General features: G+C 48.0%; 1 protein-coding gene across 1 annotated transcript in view; it reads left to right on the top strand.

Annotated features, from left to right (window-relative positions):
* The window catches only part of LOC311126103 (serine/threonine-protein kinase SMG1-like), a 55,206-nt gene that overhangs the window by 25,473 nt on the left and 12,097 nt on the right, over positions 1–17,636 (top strand). Inside the window, exons 24-39 of the mRNA XM_084200127.1 lie at positions 1,699–1,853; positions 4,719–4,864; positions 5,003–5,338; positions 5,470–5,614; positions 6,216–6,366; positions 10,216–10,336; positions 10,518–10,754; positions 11,051–11,152; positions 11,393–11,557; positions 11,683–11,827; positions 12,719–12,857; positions 13,853–14,101; positions 14,833–15,013; positions 15,404–15,565; positions 15,933–16,162; positions 16,999–17,153. Coding sequence (XP_084056253.1) covers positions 1,699–1,853; positions 4,719–4,864; positions 5,003–5,338; positions 5,470–5,614; positions 6,216–6,366; positions 10,216–10,336; positions 10,518–10,754; positions 11,051–11,152; positions 11,393–11,557; positions 11,683–11,827; positions 12,719–12,857; positions 13,853–14,101; positions 14,833–15,013; positions 15,404–15,565; positions 15,933–16,162; positions 16,999–17,153 — 2,819 coding nt within the window. The remainder of the gene's footprint in view (positions 1–1,698; positions 1,854–4,718; positions 4,865–5,002; positions 5,339–5,469; positions 5,615–6,215; positions 6,367–10,215; positions 10,337–10,517; positions 10,755–11,050; positions 11,153–11,392; positions 11,558–11,682; positions 11,828–12,718; positions 12,858–13,852; positions 14,102–14,832; positions 15,014–15,403; positions 15,566–15,932; positions 16,163–16,998; positions 17,154–17,636) is intronic.

Consider the following 17,636-nt stretch of genomic DNA (forward strand, 5'->3'; position numbering starts at 1 on the left):
ACCTGTAACTGACCCCACCCCCCACCCCATGTCTCCTCTCTGTAGGGTTCAGGTCTCTTCTGGTCACCTGTAACTTAACCCCCCATGTCTCCTCTCTGTAGGGTCCAGATCTCTCCTGGTCACCTGTAACTGACCCCCCATGTCTCCTCTCTGTAGGGTCCAGATCTCTCCTGGTCACCTGTAACTGACCCCCCATGTCTCCTCTCTGTAGGGTCCAGATCTCTTCTGGTCACCTGTAACTGACCCCCCCCCCCCCCCATGTCTCCTCTCTGTAGGGTCCAGATCTCTTCTGGTCACCTGTAACTGACCCCCCCATGTCTCCTCTCTGTAGGGTCCAGATCTCTTCTGGTCACCTGTAACTGACCCCCCCCCCCCCACCCCATGTCTCCTCTCTGTAGGGTCCAGATCTCTTCTGGTCACCTGTAACTGACCCCCCCATGTCTCCTCTCTGTAGGGTCCAGATCTCTTCTGGTCACCTGTAACTGACCCCCCCATGTCTCCTCTCTGTAGGGTCCAGATCTCTTCTGGTCACCTGTAACTGACCCCCCCCACCCCATGTCTCCTCTCTGTAGGGTCCAGATCTCTTCTGGTCACCTGTAACTGACCCCCCCCATGTCTCCTCTCTGTAGGGTCCAGATCTCTTCTGGTCACCTGTAACTGACCCCCCCCACCCCATGTCTCCTCTCTGTAGGGTTCAGATCTCTTCTGGTCACCTGTAACTGACCCCCCCCACCCCATGTCTCCTCTCTGTAGGGTTCAGATCTCTTCTGGTCACCTGTAACTGACCCCCCCCCCACCCCATGTCTCCTCTCTGTAGGGTCCAGATCTCTTCTGGTCACCTGTAACTGACCCCCCCATGTCTCCTCTCTGTAGGGTCCAGATCTCTCCTGGTCACCTGTAACTGACCCCTCCCATGTCTCCTCTCTGTAGGGTCCAGATCTCTTCTGGTCACCTGTAACTGACCCCCCATGTCTCCTCTCTGTAGGGTCCAGATCTCTTCTGGTCACCTGTAACTGACCCCCCATGTCTCCTCTCTGTAGGGTCCAGATCTCTCCTGGTCACCTGTAACTGACCCCTCCCAGGTCTCCTCTCTGTAGGGTCCAGGTCTCTCCTGGTCACCTGTAACTGACCCCTCCCATGTCTCCTCTCTGTAGGGTCCAGATCTCTTCTGGTCACCTGTAACTGACCCCCCATGTCTCCTCTCTGTAGGGTCCAGATCTCTTCTAGTCACCTGTAACTGACCCCCCATGTCTCCTCTCTGTAGGGTCCAGATCTCTCCTGGTCACCTGTAACTGACCCCTCCCAGGTCTCCTCTCTGTAGGGTCCAGATCTCTTATGGTCACCTGTAACTGACCCCCCCCCCCCCCCTCCCATGTCTCCTCTCTGTAGGGTCCAGATCTCTTCTGGTCACCTGTAACTGACCCCCCCCCCCATGTCTCCTCTCTGTAGGGTCCAGATCTCTTCTGGTCACCTGTAACTGACCCCCCCCCCATGTCTCCTCTCTGTAGGGTTCAGGTCTCTTCTGGTCACCTGTAACTGACCCCCCCACCCCATGTCTCCTCTCTGTAGGGTTCAGGTCTCTTCTGGTCACCTGTAACTGACCCCCCCCCCCCCCCCCCCCCCCATGTCTCCTCTCTGTAGGGTCCAGATCTCTTCTGGTCACCTGTAACTGACCCCCCCCATGTCTCCTCTCTGTAGGGTCCAGAGTTGGAGGCTCCTCTGGTGATGCTGGTGGAGGCTCTGTGTGAACTTCACTGTCCTGAGGCTATCCAGGGTTTAGCTGCCTGGAGTCTCACCAACACTGGCAAGAGTCTGGCTTGGGTCAGCTCTGTGGCACTACAGGCTGAGGGCCGGTAAGGAAAACATCCCTGTGTGTGTGTGAAAGTGGAGGCCACTCTTGGGTTTCAAACCAAGCTTAGCATCTTAAAGGGGCAATTCTTAAAGAATATGACTTATAAATGCCTCATGAGCGTAATTCCTCCTGCCGTACCCCATCAGAACCCAAAATATAAGCTTGTTTTACACAAATGTTTTGAAACAAAGTAAATGTAAACAAACACTATATAGCTTCACCATGGTTACAACTAGAATGTTGCTCTATATAATTCATGGATGATTACAACTAGAATGTTGCTCTATGATGTCATGGATGATTACAACTAGTGTTGCTCTATATAATGTCATGGATGATTAGAACTAGTGTTGCTCTATGATGTCATGGATGATTACTACTAGAATGTTGCTCTATATAATTCATGGATGATTACTACTAGAATGTTGCTCTATAATGTCATGGATGATTACAACTAGAATGTTGCTCTATATAATGTCATGGATGATTACAACTAGAATGTTGCTCTATATAATTCATGGATGATTACAACTAGAATGTTGCTCTATGATGTCATGGATGATTACAACTAGTGTTGCTCTATATAATGTCATGGATGATTAGAACTAGTGTTGCTCTATGATGTCATGGATGATTACTACTAGAATGTTGCTCTATATAATTCATGGATGATTACAACTAGAATGTTGCTCTATATAATTCATGGATGATTACAACTAGAATGTTGCTCTATGATGTCATGGATGATTACAACTAGTGTTGCTCTATATAATGTCATGGATGATTAGAACTAGTGTTGCTCTATGATGTCATGGATGATTACTACTAGAATGTTGCTCTATAATGTCATGGATGATTACAACTAGAATGTTGCTCTATATAATGTCATGGATGAGTACAACTAGAATGTTGCTCTATATAATGTAATGGATGATTACAACTAGAATATTGCTCTATATGTCATGGATGGTTACAACCAGAATGTTGCTCTTTATAATGTCATGGATGATTACAACTAGAATGTTGCTCTATATAATGTCATGGATGATTACGACTAGAATGTTGCTCTATAATGTCATGGATGGTTACAACTAGAATGTTGCTCTATAATGGCATGGATGGTTACAACCAGAATGTTGCTCTCTATAATGTCATGGATGATTACAACTAGAATGTTGCTCTATATAATGTCATGGATGATTACGACTAGAATGTTGCTCTAGAATGTCATGGATGGTTACGACTAGAATGTTGCTCTATAATGGCATGGATGGTTACAACTAGAATGTTGCTCTAGAATGTCATGCATGATTACAACTAGAATGTTGCTCTATGATGTCATGGATGGTTACGACTAGAATGTTGCTCTATAATGGCATGGATGGTTACAACTAGAATGTTGCTCTATAATGTCATGGATGGTTACGACTAGAATGTTGCTCTATAATGGCATGGATGGTTACAACTAGAATGTTGCTCTAGAATGTCATGCATGATTACAACTAGAATGTTGCTCTATATAATGTCATGGATGAGTACAACTAGAATGTTGCTCTATATAATGTAATGGATGATTACAACTAGAATGTTGCTCTATATAATGTAATGGATGATTACAACTCGAATGTTGCTCTATATAATGTCATGGATGAGTACAACTAGAATGTTGCTCTATATAATGTCATGGATGAGTACAACTAGAATGTTGCTCTATATAATGTCATGGATGAGTACAACTAGAATGTTGCTCTATATAATGTAATGGATGATTACAACTAGAATGTTGCTCTATATGTCATGGATGGTTACAACCAGAATGTTGCTCTCTATAATGTCATGGATGATTACAACTAGAATGTTGCTCTATATAATGTCATGGATGATTACAACTAGAATGTTGCTCTATAATGCCATGGATGGTTACGACTAGAATGTTGCTCTAGAATGTCATGGATGGTTACGACTAGAATGTTGCTCTATAATGGCATGGATGGTTACAACTAGAATGTTGCTCTATGATGTCATGGATGATTACAACTAGAATGTTGCTCTATAATGGCATGGATGGTTACAACTAGAATGTTGCTCTATGATGTCATGGATGATTACAACTAGAATGTTGCTCTGTAATGTCATGGATGGTTACAACTAGAATGTTGCTCTAGAATGTCATGGATGGTTACGACTAGAATGTTGCTCTATAATGGCATGGATGGTTACAACTAGAATGTTGCTCTATGATGGCATGGATGGTTACAACTAGAATGTTGCTCTAGAATGTCATGCATGATTACAACTAGAATGTTGCTCTATGATGTCATGGATGATTACGACTAGAATGTTGCTCTATAATGGCATGGATGGTTACTAGAATGTTGCTCTAGAATGGCATGGATGGTTACGACTAGAATGTTGCTCTAGAATGTAATGGATGATTACGACTAGAATGTTGCTCTATATAATTTCATGGATGGTCAGCCCTTGCATCCAAAGCTGAATTTGAGTGGTTACATTTCTCCAGCCCCATCCCTCAGCTTTTTACCGAAACGGGGCAGTGAGGACGCTTTATTGTTTCAACTGTTGATTGCCACTTTAAATGTAGTCAATAAGTAGGTAGCACACGCCTCTGTGTTGTCCGTAGATGCTGTTGATTGATATGTCAAGACCATATAATAACCCATACCGCTCTCTGTCAAGACCATATAATAACCCATACCGCTCTCTGTCAAGACCATATAATAACCCATACCTCTGTCTGTAAAGACCATATAGTAACCCATACCTCTGTCTGTAAAGACCATATAATAACCCATACCTCTCTGTCAAGACCATATAGTAACCCATACCTGTCTCTCTCTCTGTCTAGGTTTGAGAAGGCTGCAGTGGAGTACCAGGAACAGCTGTGTGCCGTGACCGGGATGGACTGTTCCATTAAGGGCTTTGACCGCTCACTCCTCAAACTGGCCGGAGCCAACAGCTCCAACACAGCCAGCCCCAAACACACCGGCAACGGTGAGACGCCACACAGGGAATAGGGTGACATTTCAGACGCAGCCACTGGCTGATAATAACCAAGTACCCTCTTCTCCTCTTCTCCCCCCCCCTCTCTTCTCCTCCTGTCCTTCCGCCTCTCCTCTCCTCCTCCTTCAGGTGACGGCAGGAAGACGGTTCTCCTCAAGTCCAGCGAGTGTTCCTCCGAGGTGCTCAACCTCCTTGCCAATAAGGCGTGCCAGTGCTATGTGGCCCTCTGTGATTGGTCCTCAGTGCAGGAGTGGCAGGCCAGCGTGCACGCCCTCAAGAAGAACCCTGGTAACCCTGTCGCAGCAAGCGTGCACCTGAAGACAGACTTCAACTACGTACGGGCGCTGAGCTGCTTCGAGGACGGAGACTTCCCAGCATGCCGTGCTCAGCTGGAGCTCCTGGCTGGGGAGAGAGACGACTACGGCCTGCTCAACTCCACCTCTACTGGCTCCAAGGACAAACTAGGTAGGAGGGAGGAAGGGATGGGGGGGAGAGAGGGAGAGGACTACAGTGTGTCTGATGAGACTGCCTCTATCAGTGTTGAGTCTACTCCTTAGAGGTGTGTGTGTGTCTTAATGATGTGTGTGTGTGTATAGACCTGAAGCGTCTCCTCCCGGCAGTGTTGAGCCCGGACCCCTCAGAACTGCAGAAGGCCATCGAGGTGCAGCTGCTGCGGAGCGCTGTGGCCGCCATGACAACGGCCAATCACGAGCAGGAACCAAAGGCCATGCCCAACTCAGAGTGAGTCTCTCATTGGATCCTGGAGATCACTTTTTGTTGAATCACGTATTAATGTATTAGTGCTGGGTAGGAACAAAAACCTGCAGAATTGTGGAACACTTCATTGGGAAGATCTGTTGCATACTCCTCGGTTCCTTCTCAAAACCCATTGGAGGAGGTGAAAGGGGCAGGACCTCAGACTTTGTCATCCAATGGGTTGTAAGAGAGAGACAGAGGAAACAGCTGTCGTTGAGATCTTCCATTATGTCTTCCACATTCCATTTAGATTGAGCTGGGTTCAGTTGGACTGACCGCTGTTTCTATGTGTTCTGTCTGTGCTGCTCTGTGGGCCCTGGTCAAAAGTAGTGCACTATATAGGGAATAGGGTGCCATTTGGGACATACTATGGGTGCCTCATAATAATATCTCCTTTACCCTGAAGTGTACAGTCGTTCACTACTTCCCACTACTCTAAAAGCATTGTATTGGTGGAGACATGGGCTGGTGGGAGTTTCTACCATTTTTGTGATACCAGTCATTTCCTTTCCCAATCAGGTGACAGGAAGTGACCACACTGGGAGGAAGGAGAGATAATAGCTTATGTCTTCTGTGTGTGTTGCAGTACCCTGGTCCGTTACCTGAAGCAGACGGGTCGTATCTCTCTGGGTCCCCTCCGCCTCTCCACCCTCACCCTCTCTGACGGCCTGCCCACCCTCGCCACCCTGCAGTTACACTGCTGCTCCGCCCTGGAGAACACACTCAGCGGACAGGAGGTACACACACACACACACACACACACCCTCGCCACCCTGCAGTTACACTGCTGCTCCGCCCTGGAGAACACACTCAGCGGACAGGAGGTACACACACACACACACACCCTCGCCACCCTGCAGTTACACTGCTGCTCCGCCCTGGAGAACACACTCAGCGGACAGGAGGTACACACACACACACACACCCTCGCCACCCTGCAGTTACACTGCTGCTCCGCCCTGGAGAACACACTCAGCGGACAGGAGGTACACTACATGACCAAAAGTATGTGGACACCTGCTCGTCAAACATCTCATTCCAAAATCATGGGTATTAATATGGAGTTGGTCCCCCCCTTTGCTGCTATAACAGCCCCCACTCTTCTGGGAAGGCTTTCCACTAGATGATGGAACATTGCTGCGGGGATTTGCTTCCATTCAGCCACGAGCATTAGTGAGGTCAGGTACTGATGTTGGGCGATTAGGCCTGGCTCGCAGTCGGTGTTCAAATTCATCCCAAAGGTGTTAGATGGGGTTGAGGTCAGGGCTCCGTGCAGGCCAGTCAAGTTCTTCCACACTGATCTCAACAAACCATTTCTGTATGGACCTCGCTTTGTGCACAGGGGCATTGTCATGCTGAAACAGGAAAGGGCCTTCCCCAAACTGTTGCCACAAAGTTGGAAGCACAGAATTGTGCATGGTGATCTTAGGCTTGTGTGCGGCTGCTTGGCCATGGAAACCCATTTCATGAAGCTCCCTTCAAACGGTTCTTGTGCTGAAGTTGCTTCCAGAGGCAGTTTGGAACTCGGTAGTGATTGTTGCAACCGAGGACAGACGATTTTTACGCGCTTAAGCACTCGGCGGTCCCGTTCTGTGAGCTTGTGTGGCCTACCACTTTGCGGCTGAGCCGTTGTGTCTCCTAGACGTTTCCACTTCACAATAACAGCACTTACAGTTGACCAGTGCAGCTTTAGCTGGGCAGAAATGTGATGAACTGACTTGTTGGAAAGATCCTATGACGGTGCCACGTTGAAAGTCACTGAGCTCTTAAGTACGGGCCGTTCTACTGCCAATGTTTGTATATGGAGATTGCATGGCTGTGTGCTCGACGTTATATACCTGTCAGATTCAACAACTGAGACATAAACTGAACAAGTTCCACACACATGTGACTAACAGAAATTGAATAATGTGTCCCTGAACAAAGGGTGGGTCAAAATCAAAAGTAACAGTCAGTATCTGGTGTGGCCACCAGCTGCATTAAGTACTGCAGTGCATCTCCTCCTCATGGACTGCACCAGATTTGCCAGTTCTTGCTTTGAGATGTTACCCCACTCTTCCACCAAGGCACCTGCAAGTTCCCGGACATTTCTGGGGGGAATGGCCCTACACCGTTGTTGCCGGTGATGTCTGGTGAGGACCTGCCTTACAATAGGCCTACAAGCCCTCAGTCCAGCCTCTCTCAGCCTATTGCGGACAGTCTGAGCACTGATGGAGGGGTTGTGCCTTCCTGGTGTAACTCGGGTAGTTGTTGCCATCCTGTACCTGTCCCGCAGGTCTGATGTTCGGATGTACCGATCCTGTGCAGGTGTTGTTACACGTGGTCTGCTACTGCGAGGACGATCAGCTGTCCGTCCTGTCTCCCTGTAGCGCTGTCTTAGGCGTCTCACAGTACGGACATTGCAATTTATTGCCCTGGCCACATCTGCAGTCCTCATGCCTCCTTGCAGAATGCCTAAGACAAGTTCACACAGATGAGCAGGGACCCTGGGCATCTTTCTTTTGGTGTTTTTCAGAGTCAGTAGAAAGGCCTCTTTAGTGTCCTAAGTTTTCATAACTGTGACCTTAATTGCCTACCGTCTGTAAGCTGTTAGTGTCTTAACGACCGTTCCATAGGTGCATGTTCATTAATTGTTTATGGTTCATTGAACAAGCATGGGAAACAGTGTTTAAACCCTTTACGATGAAGATCTGTGAAGTTATTTGGATTTTTACAAATTATCTTTGAAAGACTGGTCCTGAAAAAGGGACGCTTCTTTTTTTGCTGAGTTTGTTTATATATATATATATATATATATATATATATATATATACACACACACACACACACACACATACATACAGTGGGGAGAACAAGTACTTGATACACTGCCGATTTTTGCAGGTTTTCCTACTTACAAAGCATGTAGAGGTCTGTAATTGTTATCATAGGTACACTTCAACTGTGAGAGACGGAATCTAAAACAAAAATCCAGAAAATCACATTGTATGATTTTTAAGTAATTAATTTGCATTTTATTGCATGACATAAGTATTTGATCACCTACCAACCAGTAAGAATTCCGGCTCTCACAGACCTGTTAGTTTTTGTATAAAAGACACCTGTCCACACACTCAATCAAACAGACTCCAACCTCTCCACAATGGCCAAGACCAGAGAGCTGTGTAAGGACATCAGGGATAAAATGTTAGACCTGCACAAGGCTGGGATGGGCTACAGGACAATAGGCAAGCAGCTTGGTGAGAAGGCAACAACTGTTGGCGCAATTATTAGAAAATGGAAGAAGTTCAAGATGACGGTCAATCACCCTCGGTCTGGGGCTCCATGCAAGATCTCACCTCGTGGGGCATCACTGATCATGAGGAAGGTGAGTGATCAGCCCAGAACTACACGGCAGGACCTGGTCAATGACCTGAAGAGAGCTGGGACCACAGTCTCAAAGAAAACCATTAGTAACACACTATGCCGTCATGGATTAAAATCCTGCAGCGCATGCAATGTCCCCCTGCTCAAGCCAGCGCATGTCCAGGCCCATCTGAAGTTTGCCAATGACCATCTGGATGATCCAGAGGAGGAATGGGAGAAGGTCATGTGGTCTGATGAGACAAAAATAGAGCTTTTTGGTCTAAACTCCACTCGCCGTGTTTGGAGGAAGAAGAAGGATGAGTACAACCCCAAGAACACCATCCCAACGTGAAGCATGAAGGTGGAAACATCAATCTTTGGGGATGCGTTTCTGCAAAGGGGACAGGACGACTGCACCGTATTGAGGGGAGGATGGATGGGGCCATGTATCGCGAAATCTTGGCCAACAACCTCCTTCCCTCAGTAAGAGCATTGAAGATGGGTCGTGGCTGGGTCTTCCAGCATGACAACGACCCGAATCACACAGCCAGGGCAACTAAGGAGTGGCTCCGTAAGAAGCATCTCAAGGTCCTGGAGTGGCCTAGCCAGTCTCCAGACCTGAACCCAATAGAAAATATTTGGAGGGAGCTGAAAGTCCGTATTGCCCAGCGACAGCCCCGAAACCTGAAGGATCTGGAGAAGGTCTGTATGGAGGAGTGGGCCAAAATCCCTGCTGCAGTGTGTGCAAACGTGGTCAAGACCTACAGGAAACGTATGATCTCTGTAATTGCAAACAGGTTTCTGTACCAAATATTAAGTTCTGCTTTTCTGATGTATCAAATACTTATGTCATGCAATAAAATGCAAATTCATTAGTTAAAAATCATACAATGTGATTTTCTGGATTTTTATTTTAAATTCCGTCTCTCACAGTTGAAGTGTACCTATGATAAAAATTACAGACCTCTACATGCTTTGTAAGTAGGAAAAACCTGCAAAATCGGCAGTGTATCAAATACTTGTTCTCCCCACTGTGTATGTGTGTGTGTATGTGTGTGTGTATGTGTATATATATATATATATATATATGTATATATATATATATATATATATATATATATATATATATATATATATATATATATATATATATATACATATACATATACATATACATATACATATACATATACATACACACACACACACACACACACCCCCTAACCCCTCCTCCTCTCCAGGACTGTCTGATCCCCCTGTACAGTGAAGCGCTCAGCACCTGTAAACAACAGGATGTCCAGCCGTGGCTCCACGCGCTGAGATACACCATCTACCAGAGACAACTACTGCTCAAGCTCAAAGGTACACAATGTACCTGTGTATCCCTGTGTGTGTGTCCCTGTGTGTTGTTTCTGCTCTCTTAGACTCTGTGCTTTATATCTATCTGTATTTATTTCAGTGGGTGTGTGGGGTCCCTGTTGGTGGGGTCCCCATCATGTGACTCACGTTAACCCTCTCTCGCTTCCTGTGCTCCATTACCCAGGCTCCTCTGCTCCGCTGGACGGCCACCTTATGGAACTGTGTCTGACGGCCGTCAAGTTCGCCCGGAAACAGGGCAACATCGCCCTGGCAACGCGGCTGCTGGGCCAGTGCAGCGAGGAGGAGGGAGGAGAGGATGGGTTGAGCCGTGCGTTCAGGCGTCTGACACTAGAGGGAGCTGTGGGGGAGAAGTGGGGACCTGAACTACAGATCGAGAAGGCGAAAGTACTCTGCACTGCGGGTGTGTGTGTGTGTGTGTGTGTGTGTACGTACGTGTGTGTGTGTTTTAGTGTTTGGCTTTCTCATCTTTCTCTCTCCCCTTATTCCTCCCCCAACTCTCTCATGCTCCACCTCTCTCCCCCTCCCTTCTCCTCTCTCTCCCCCTCTCTCTGTCTTCTCCCTCCTCTCTCCCCCTCCCTCCCCCCTCTCTCTCTCCCCCCCTCTCTCTCTCCCTCCGTCTCTCTCTCCCCCCCTCTCTCTCCCCCCTCCCTCTCCCTCTCTCTCTCCCCCTCCCTTCTCCTCTTCCTCCTCCTCCAGGTCAGTCCATGGCAGCCATGGAGATGTTGAGTTCCTATGCTCTGTCTTACTGTCGCTCAGGGAAGTGTGAGCGCGCCGCCTGTTGCTCCGTCCTCACTCTGTGTAAGTAGTGCTTCCAGTGCTTCCCAAATGGCACCCTATTCCCAACATAGTGCTCTTATTTGGGGGAGAAGAGTGCCATTTGAGATGCAGGCGTACCAGGGTTGGTACCCGTCTCTCTGTCCTGTGCATACAGGATAATTGCTGCATGTTACTGCAATTTCAGGGGCCTTTTTTTTTTTTTTAGAAAACCTCCCATGTGTATTTTTGGCACGGCCCTGTTCTAACCGTCTCTGTCTGTAGGTAAGTGGCTGCTGGCGGACTGGAAGGACATGACCCCTCAGCTCAAACAGGTGGTGAAGAGGTCAGGGGTCGCTGTCTTTCCCCCCCTCAGCCGGAACATCACAGCCCTGCTGGAGCTACCCCTAGAGGACCAGGGCATGCCCCGAATCACAGCTGAGACCACAGGTAGGACACACCCCCTAAACTGCCTGAGTGTGGGTGTAGGAGAACCAAACTTGGTCCTGGGGAAGCTCTACCAGGCTGTAACCTAACCCCTACACACTAACCCCTCTCTCTCTCTGCCTCCGTAGTGAGTGTGGGTGTAGGAGAACCAGACTTGATCCTGGGGCAGCTCTACCAGTTGTCCACCAGTCAGGCCCCGGAGGTGGCCAAGTCCTGGGCGGCTCTCGCCAGCTGGGCCTATCGCTGGGGACGGAAGGTGGTTGACAACGCCAGGTACCTACTCTGCCAGTTGTTGTTTTATTATGCCCTTTTAGTTTTGATTTTCAGTTGTCGTGAAACACACATGAATACAGACGTGGTAAAAGCTGTTGATAACACATGAATACAGACGTGGTACATTCCGTGGTAAAAGCTGTTGATAACACATGAATACAGACGTGGTGCATTCTGTGGTAAAAGCCGTTGATTAAACATGAATTCAGACGTGGTACATTCTGTGGTAAAAGCTGTTGATAACACATGAATACAGATGTGGTAAAAGCTGTTGATAACACATGAATACAGACGTGGTACATTCTGTGGTAAAAGACGTTGATAACATATGAATACGGACGTGGTACATTCTGTGGTAAAAGCTATTGATAACACATAAATACGGACGTGGTACATTCTGTGGTAAAAGCCGTTGATTAAACATGAATACAGACGTGGTACATTCCGTGGTAAAAGCTGTTGATAAGACATGAATACAGATGTGGTAAAAGCTGTTTGATAACACATGAATACAGATGTGGTACATTCTGTGGTAAAAGCTGTTTGATAACACATGAATACAGACGTGGTACATTCTGTGGTAAAAGCTGTTGATAACACATGAATACAGACGTGGTACATTCTGTGGTAAAAGCTATCTACCTCTCTTCCCGTCATCGCTCTCTTCCATCCCTCTCTCTCCTCTCCTCACATACTTCTGTCCTCTTTCCCCTCTCTCTCCTCCCATCCCTCTCTCCTTTCATCTCTCCTCCCCTACTTCCGTCCCTCTCTCTCATCTTCCGTCCCTCTCTCTCATCTTCCGTCCCTCTCTCTCATCTTCCGTCCCTCTCTCTCATCTTCCGTCCCTCTCTCTCATCTTCCCTCCCATCCCCTCTCTCTCTATTCCTCCAGTCAAGGTGAAGGTGTGCCTCTGCTCCCGGGAGAGAAGGAGGAGATCGAGGAGCTTCTCCCAGAATGCACCAGTGAGGAGGACAAGGAGACCATCTTCAGCATCCTGGGTCAGGCCATGTGTCGACCCGCCGGAATACAGGTGTGTGTGAGCTCATGAGGAATGGATAACTGTTGAATTAGTAACTATTGTTTTAGTATGTACACATCTTGTGCTTTCTCCCAGTGTTCTGAAAATATCATAGTTCATCCAGGATAGAAGTTTAGAACTTGAGTCTACATGGAACTGCATAACAAAGTGACCCGGTTTGTGTCTCTTTTTCCATGTGTGTCTCTACCTTTTAGACTCTCTCTGTCGTCTTTCCTTGATTCCTGACAAATCTCATCTCCTCGTCTCCTCAACTGTATTGGTGGAGAAGGTCCAAGGTCCCGCCCCTCAGACCTTCTCTTCCAATGTGTTTTGAGAAGGGATGGGATGAGAAGACTAGAGGACTGCGTCTATTAAAAAAGAACCTGTTACTCTGGCTGGATCCCAAATCACCTCCCTCCCCTCGCCCCTCCGTTTACACGCTCCTCCCCCATGTGCACAAGTGTCCCAAAGCTGAGAGAGTGAAATATGGAGGGTGTGGGAGCTAATTAAGACCCTCAGATAGCCACTTCGACGAGTCTGACACACTTCCGGCTTAAGAGCAAAGTGGTTTCCCATAACGCACCGCGTAAGTTTTTGGTGCAATTTTTAGGCAATTTCACCAAAATAATTGCGGCATGCCTAATTATATGACACGTGCGTGTGTCTGATTTCGAGGCTTGACACTTAAAACAAATGAAATACCTCCCGAATGATTAACTGTTACTGAGGTTTATATCTTGTAAAACAACGGGGGATTTGTTAATTAGAGTTTCATGCTCTTTTTATTATTTGAAAGGGAAACATGAATTGCATCATTCAAGTCAGGATTGTGTCTTGAAATTGATGGGTTTATTTATCCCCTCGCCACTCTGGAAGTCACCCTCTGAGTTTCCTCAGCAACACGTGACAACGGAGGGCCCTCCAACCGAGTTGGGTTGGGATTCACCGTCTGCCTGCTATCATAACTCTAACTCTCCCCCTCTCTCTCCCTCCCTCCCTCCCTCCAGGATGAGGACATGGCCCTGCAGCAGGAGGAAGATGAGGAGGATGACATGGTGGATGTGATCTGGAGGCAGCTGCTGTCTGCCTGTCCCTGGCTGGAGGAGCAGGGGGAGGTGGAGGGGGTCCAGGGTGGGGGTAGTGGGGTGATGGAGGGTCTGATCCGGGTCTGGAGGAGGGTGGTGGACCGGATCTTCAGCCTCTACAGGGTCTCCTGCAGGGCCTACTTCACCTTCCTCAAACTCAACGCTGGACAGGTGGGTGGAACTCGCTCTCTCTCGTGGGTGGACTGGGACTGGCAGGGGAGACTGGGAGTGGTTAGTCCGGGACTATTTCTATGGGGATTTTCCATTGAGCGTGCTTTTTAGTCTGGGACTAAGCTTAATCTGGGCTCCTGAGTGGCGCAGCGGTCTAAGGCACTGCATCTCAGTGCTTGAGGCGTCACTACAGACCCTGGTTCGATTCCAGGCTGTATCACAACCGGCCGTGATTGGGAGTCCCATAGGGCGGCGCACAATTGGCCCAGCGTCGTCCGGGTTTGGCCGTTGTAGGCCGTCATTGTAAATAAGAATTTGTTCTTAACTGACTTGCCTAGTTAAATAAAGGTAAAATAAATATAATCTGTGTCTGGGAAACTGGCCCTACGAGTACTTGTCTGTAAGATTAATCTTAAAAAGTAGAATTTATGTTGGTCTGGATACATGCTAGAAGATTCTCAGCCCGGTATTGCTATTCATTTCACTATGTTTCTATTAATCTAGGACTTGTGGAAGTTTGGGACATTGTAGGAGATGCCTTCTCTTATAGCCTTTTCACTTTCACTGCATCTCCTTGCCCTCCCTCCATCCATCTCTCCATCCATCTCTTTATCCATCCATCTCTCCCTCCATCTCTCCTTGCCCTCCCTCCATCTCTTCATCCATCTCTTCATCCATCTCTCCTCCATCTCTCCTTGCCCTCCATCCATCATCTCTTCTTCCTCCATCAGGTACCCATGGATGAGGATGATCCCAAGCTGCTGCTGACCAATCAGAACAGCAAGCAGAGCAACGACGATGTCATCGTCATGGCAACGCTGCGGTTGCTACGGCTGCTGGTGAAGCACGCCGGGGAGCTGAGGGAGGGGCTTGAGCTTGGGCTCGCCTCTACCCCCACCGCCCCCTGGAGAGGTAACACACACACACCTCCACTGTCCCCAGCAGAGGTAACGCACACACACACACCTCCACTGTCCCCAGCAGAGGTAACACACACACACACACCTCCACTGTCCCCAGCAGAGGTAACACACACACACACATCTCCGCTGTCCCCTGGAGAGGTAACACACTCACACATCCACCGCCCCCTGGAGAGGTAACACAGAGGGAGCTCTCTGTTCTGATGTGTCCACATTTCTCTGAAGGCTCCTATTGTTACAACCTAGAAATTAATTTATATTTATTAAACTGACATTCTAGTATAAGACCTAGAATACTTTATGGAGAGATTTGAGAGACCTTTGCTACCTTTTCTGTCTCCTGCTAATTCTGCCCCCCCCCCCCCCCCCCCCCCCCCAGGCATCATCCCCCAGCTGTTCTCTCGTCTGAACCACCCAGAGGCTTACATCAGACAGAGTATCTGTAGTCTGCTGTGTCGCGTTGCCCAGGACTCACCACACCTCATCCTGTACCCTGCTATAGTAGGATCACTGTCTCTGGGAGGAGACGCACAGCACGCAGGTACACTCACTCTCACTCACACACACACTCTCTAGCACTCACTCTCTCTCTCTCACGCTCACTCTCTCTCTCACACTCACTCTCTCTCTCACACTCACTCTCTCTCTCTCTCACACTCACTCTCTCTCTCACACTCACTCTCTCTCTCTCACACTCACTCTCTCTCTCTCACACTCACTCGCTCTCTCTCACACTCACTCTCTCTCTCACACTCACTCTCTCTCTCTCACACTCACACTCTCTCTCTCACACACTCACTCTACTCACACTCACTCTACTCACTCTCACACACTCACACACTCACACACTGTGTGTGTTGACAGGTACTCTGTTACTCTCAACTCACCACAACATTTTTGTCACCCAGGCAACAAGCTCCCAGCGGCCCTGCCCACCTTCCTGGGAGGCATGCAGGGGGAGGGGCTATGTGAAGAAGGGGAGGGGGCAATGGGCAGTAACCCCGCCTCCCAGGAGGAAGATGGGCGGGGCGAGGAGTTTCCTGCACTGTGTTCCAGCCAGGACCAGGCCATGATGCATGACTGCTACAGCAAGATAGTGGACAAGCTGTCTGCAGCCAACCCCACTATGGTGTTACAGGTAAATACTTCCCCCTACCACAACCCAACTATGGTGTTACAGGTAAAGAATTTCCCCCTACTACTGGTGTTATAGCTAAATACCTCCCCCTACTACCTGTGTTATAGCTAAATACCTCCCTGCTACTACTGGTGTTCCAGCTAAATGCTTCCCCTCATTACTGGTGTTACAGTTAATTATGTCCCCCTAGTCCTAGCTAGCTCCGCACTCATGCTGCACATAATTATACACTCTTGAATAATGTTACACAGCATGTAGACATTTTGAAACGGTTAATGAATTTACTGTCCATACAGGCTACAACTATTTCCAAAGCAAGAGGATAATTTAACTACCTATTTAGCTAGCTATTAAACAACATTCAACATTCAAAGAAAGCTAACTTTCCTCAGTTCACTACCCTAGAACTTTATTTGTGATAATATGCCAACCGTAATGTAAAATATGCTGTTTTCAAAGCTGATTGTCACCAAACACTTTAATTCACTGGGTTAAATGATTTGTCTTTCCCTCGGCGAACTGACTATGCATCTCCGTGCATCGTGACTTGTGAATGACCGCAGTCTTCTTAAAGAGACAGCACGTATTTAAGAGAAGAAATGCAACGCTTATAAATAATATTTAGAACTGTTATTATTCAGAAACACAAAATACTGTCAAATACCATCATACTGTCTAAAATGAGACTAATATCGGGATATGACATTTGGGCCGTATCGCCCAGCCCTGCTTGTGTTTTGTGGGGACCTGGGAGTCTTGTGGGGACCTGGCTGTCTTGTGGGGACCTGTGCTAACCATGTGTGACTTTGTGTGTCCGTCCGTCCGTGGGTCCCCAGGTGCAGATGCTGGTGGGAGAGCTGCGCCGCGTGACACTGCTGTGGGATGAGTTGTGGCTGGGGGTCCTGCAGCAGCAACACATGCACGTCCTGCGCAGGATACAGCAGCTAGAGGACGAGGTCAAGAGAGTGCAGAACAACAACACACTACGCAAGTGAGTCTCACACACTCAGGACACACACAACACACACTACTAGGATACATGATGAATCTCAAACACATGTTTTAGAATGACCTAACTCCAGTCACAAAACAGTCACTCATACACAAGTGACAGAATAGTGTGTCATGGCCTGTGTGGTCCAGTGGTTAACGCTGTAGCCCCTGTCTCTGGTACTGTATAGTCTAGGCTGGCAGAGGTTAGTCTCTGGTACTGTATAGTCTAGGCTGGCAGAGGTTAGTCCCTGTCTCTGGTACTGTATAGTCTAGGCTGGCAGAGGTTAGTCCCTGTCTCTGGTACTGTATAGTCTAGGCTGGCAGAGGTTAGTCCCTGTCTCTGGTACTGTATAGTCTAGGCTGGCAGAGGTTAGTCCCTGTCTCTGGTACTGTATAGTCTAGGCTGGCAGAAGTCATGGGTTCCATTCTGACCCTCTGCACTTTTCACTTCCTTTGTTTTGTCCTCTTCACTGTCCTATCT

The sequence above is a fragment of the Coregonus lavaretus genome, assembly GCF_964263955.1.
Source record: "Coregonus lavaretus genome assembly, contig: HAP1_SCAFFOLD_1921, whole genome shotgun sequence".
NCBI classification, from domain to species: domain Eukaryota; kingdom Metazoa; phylum Chordata; class Actinopteri; order Salmoniformes; family Salmonidae; genus Coregonus; species Coregonus lavaretus.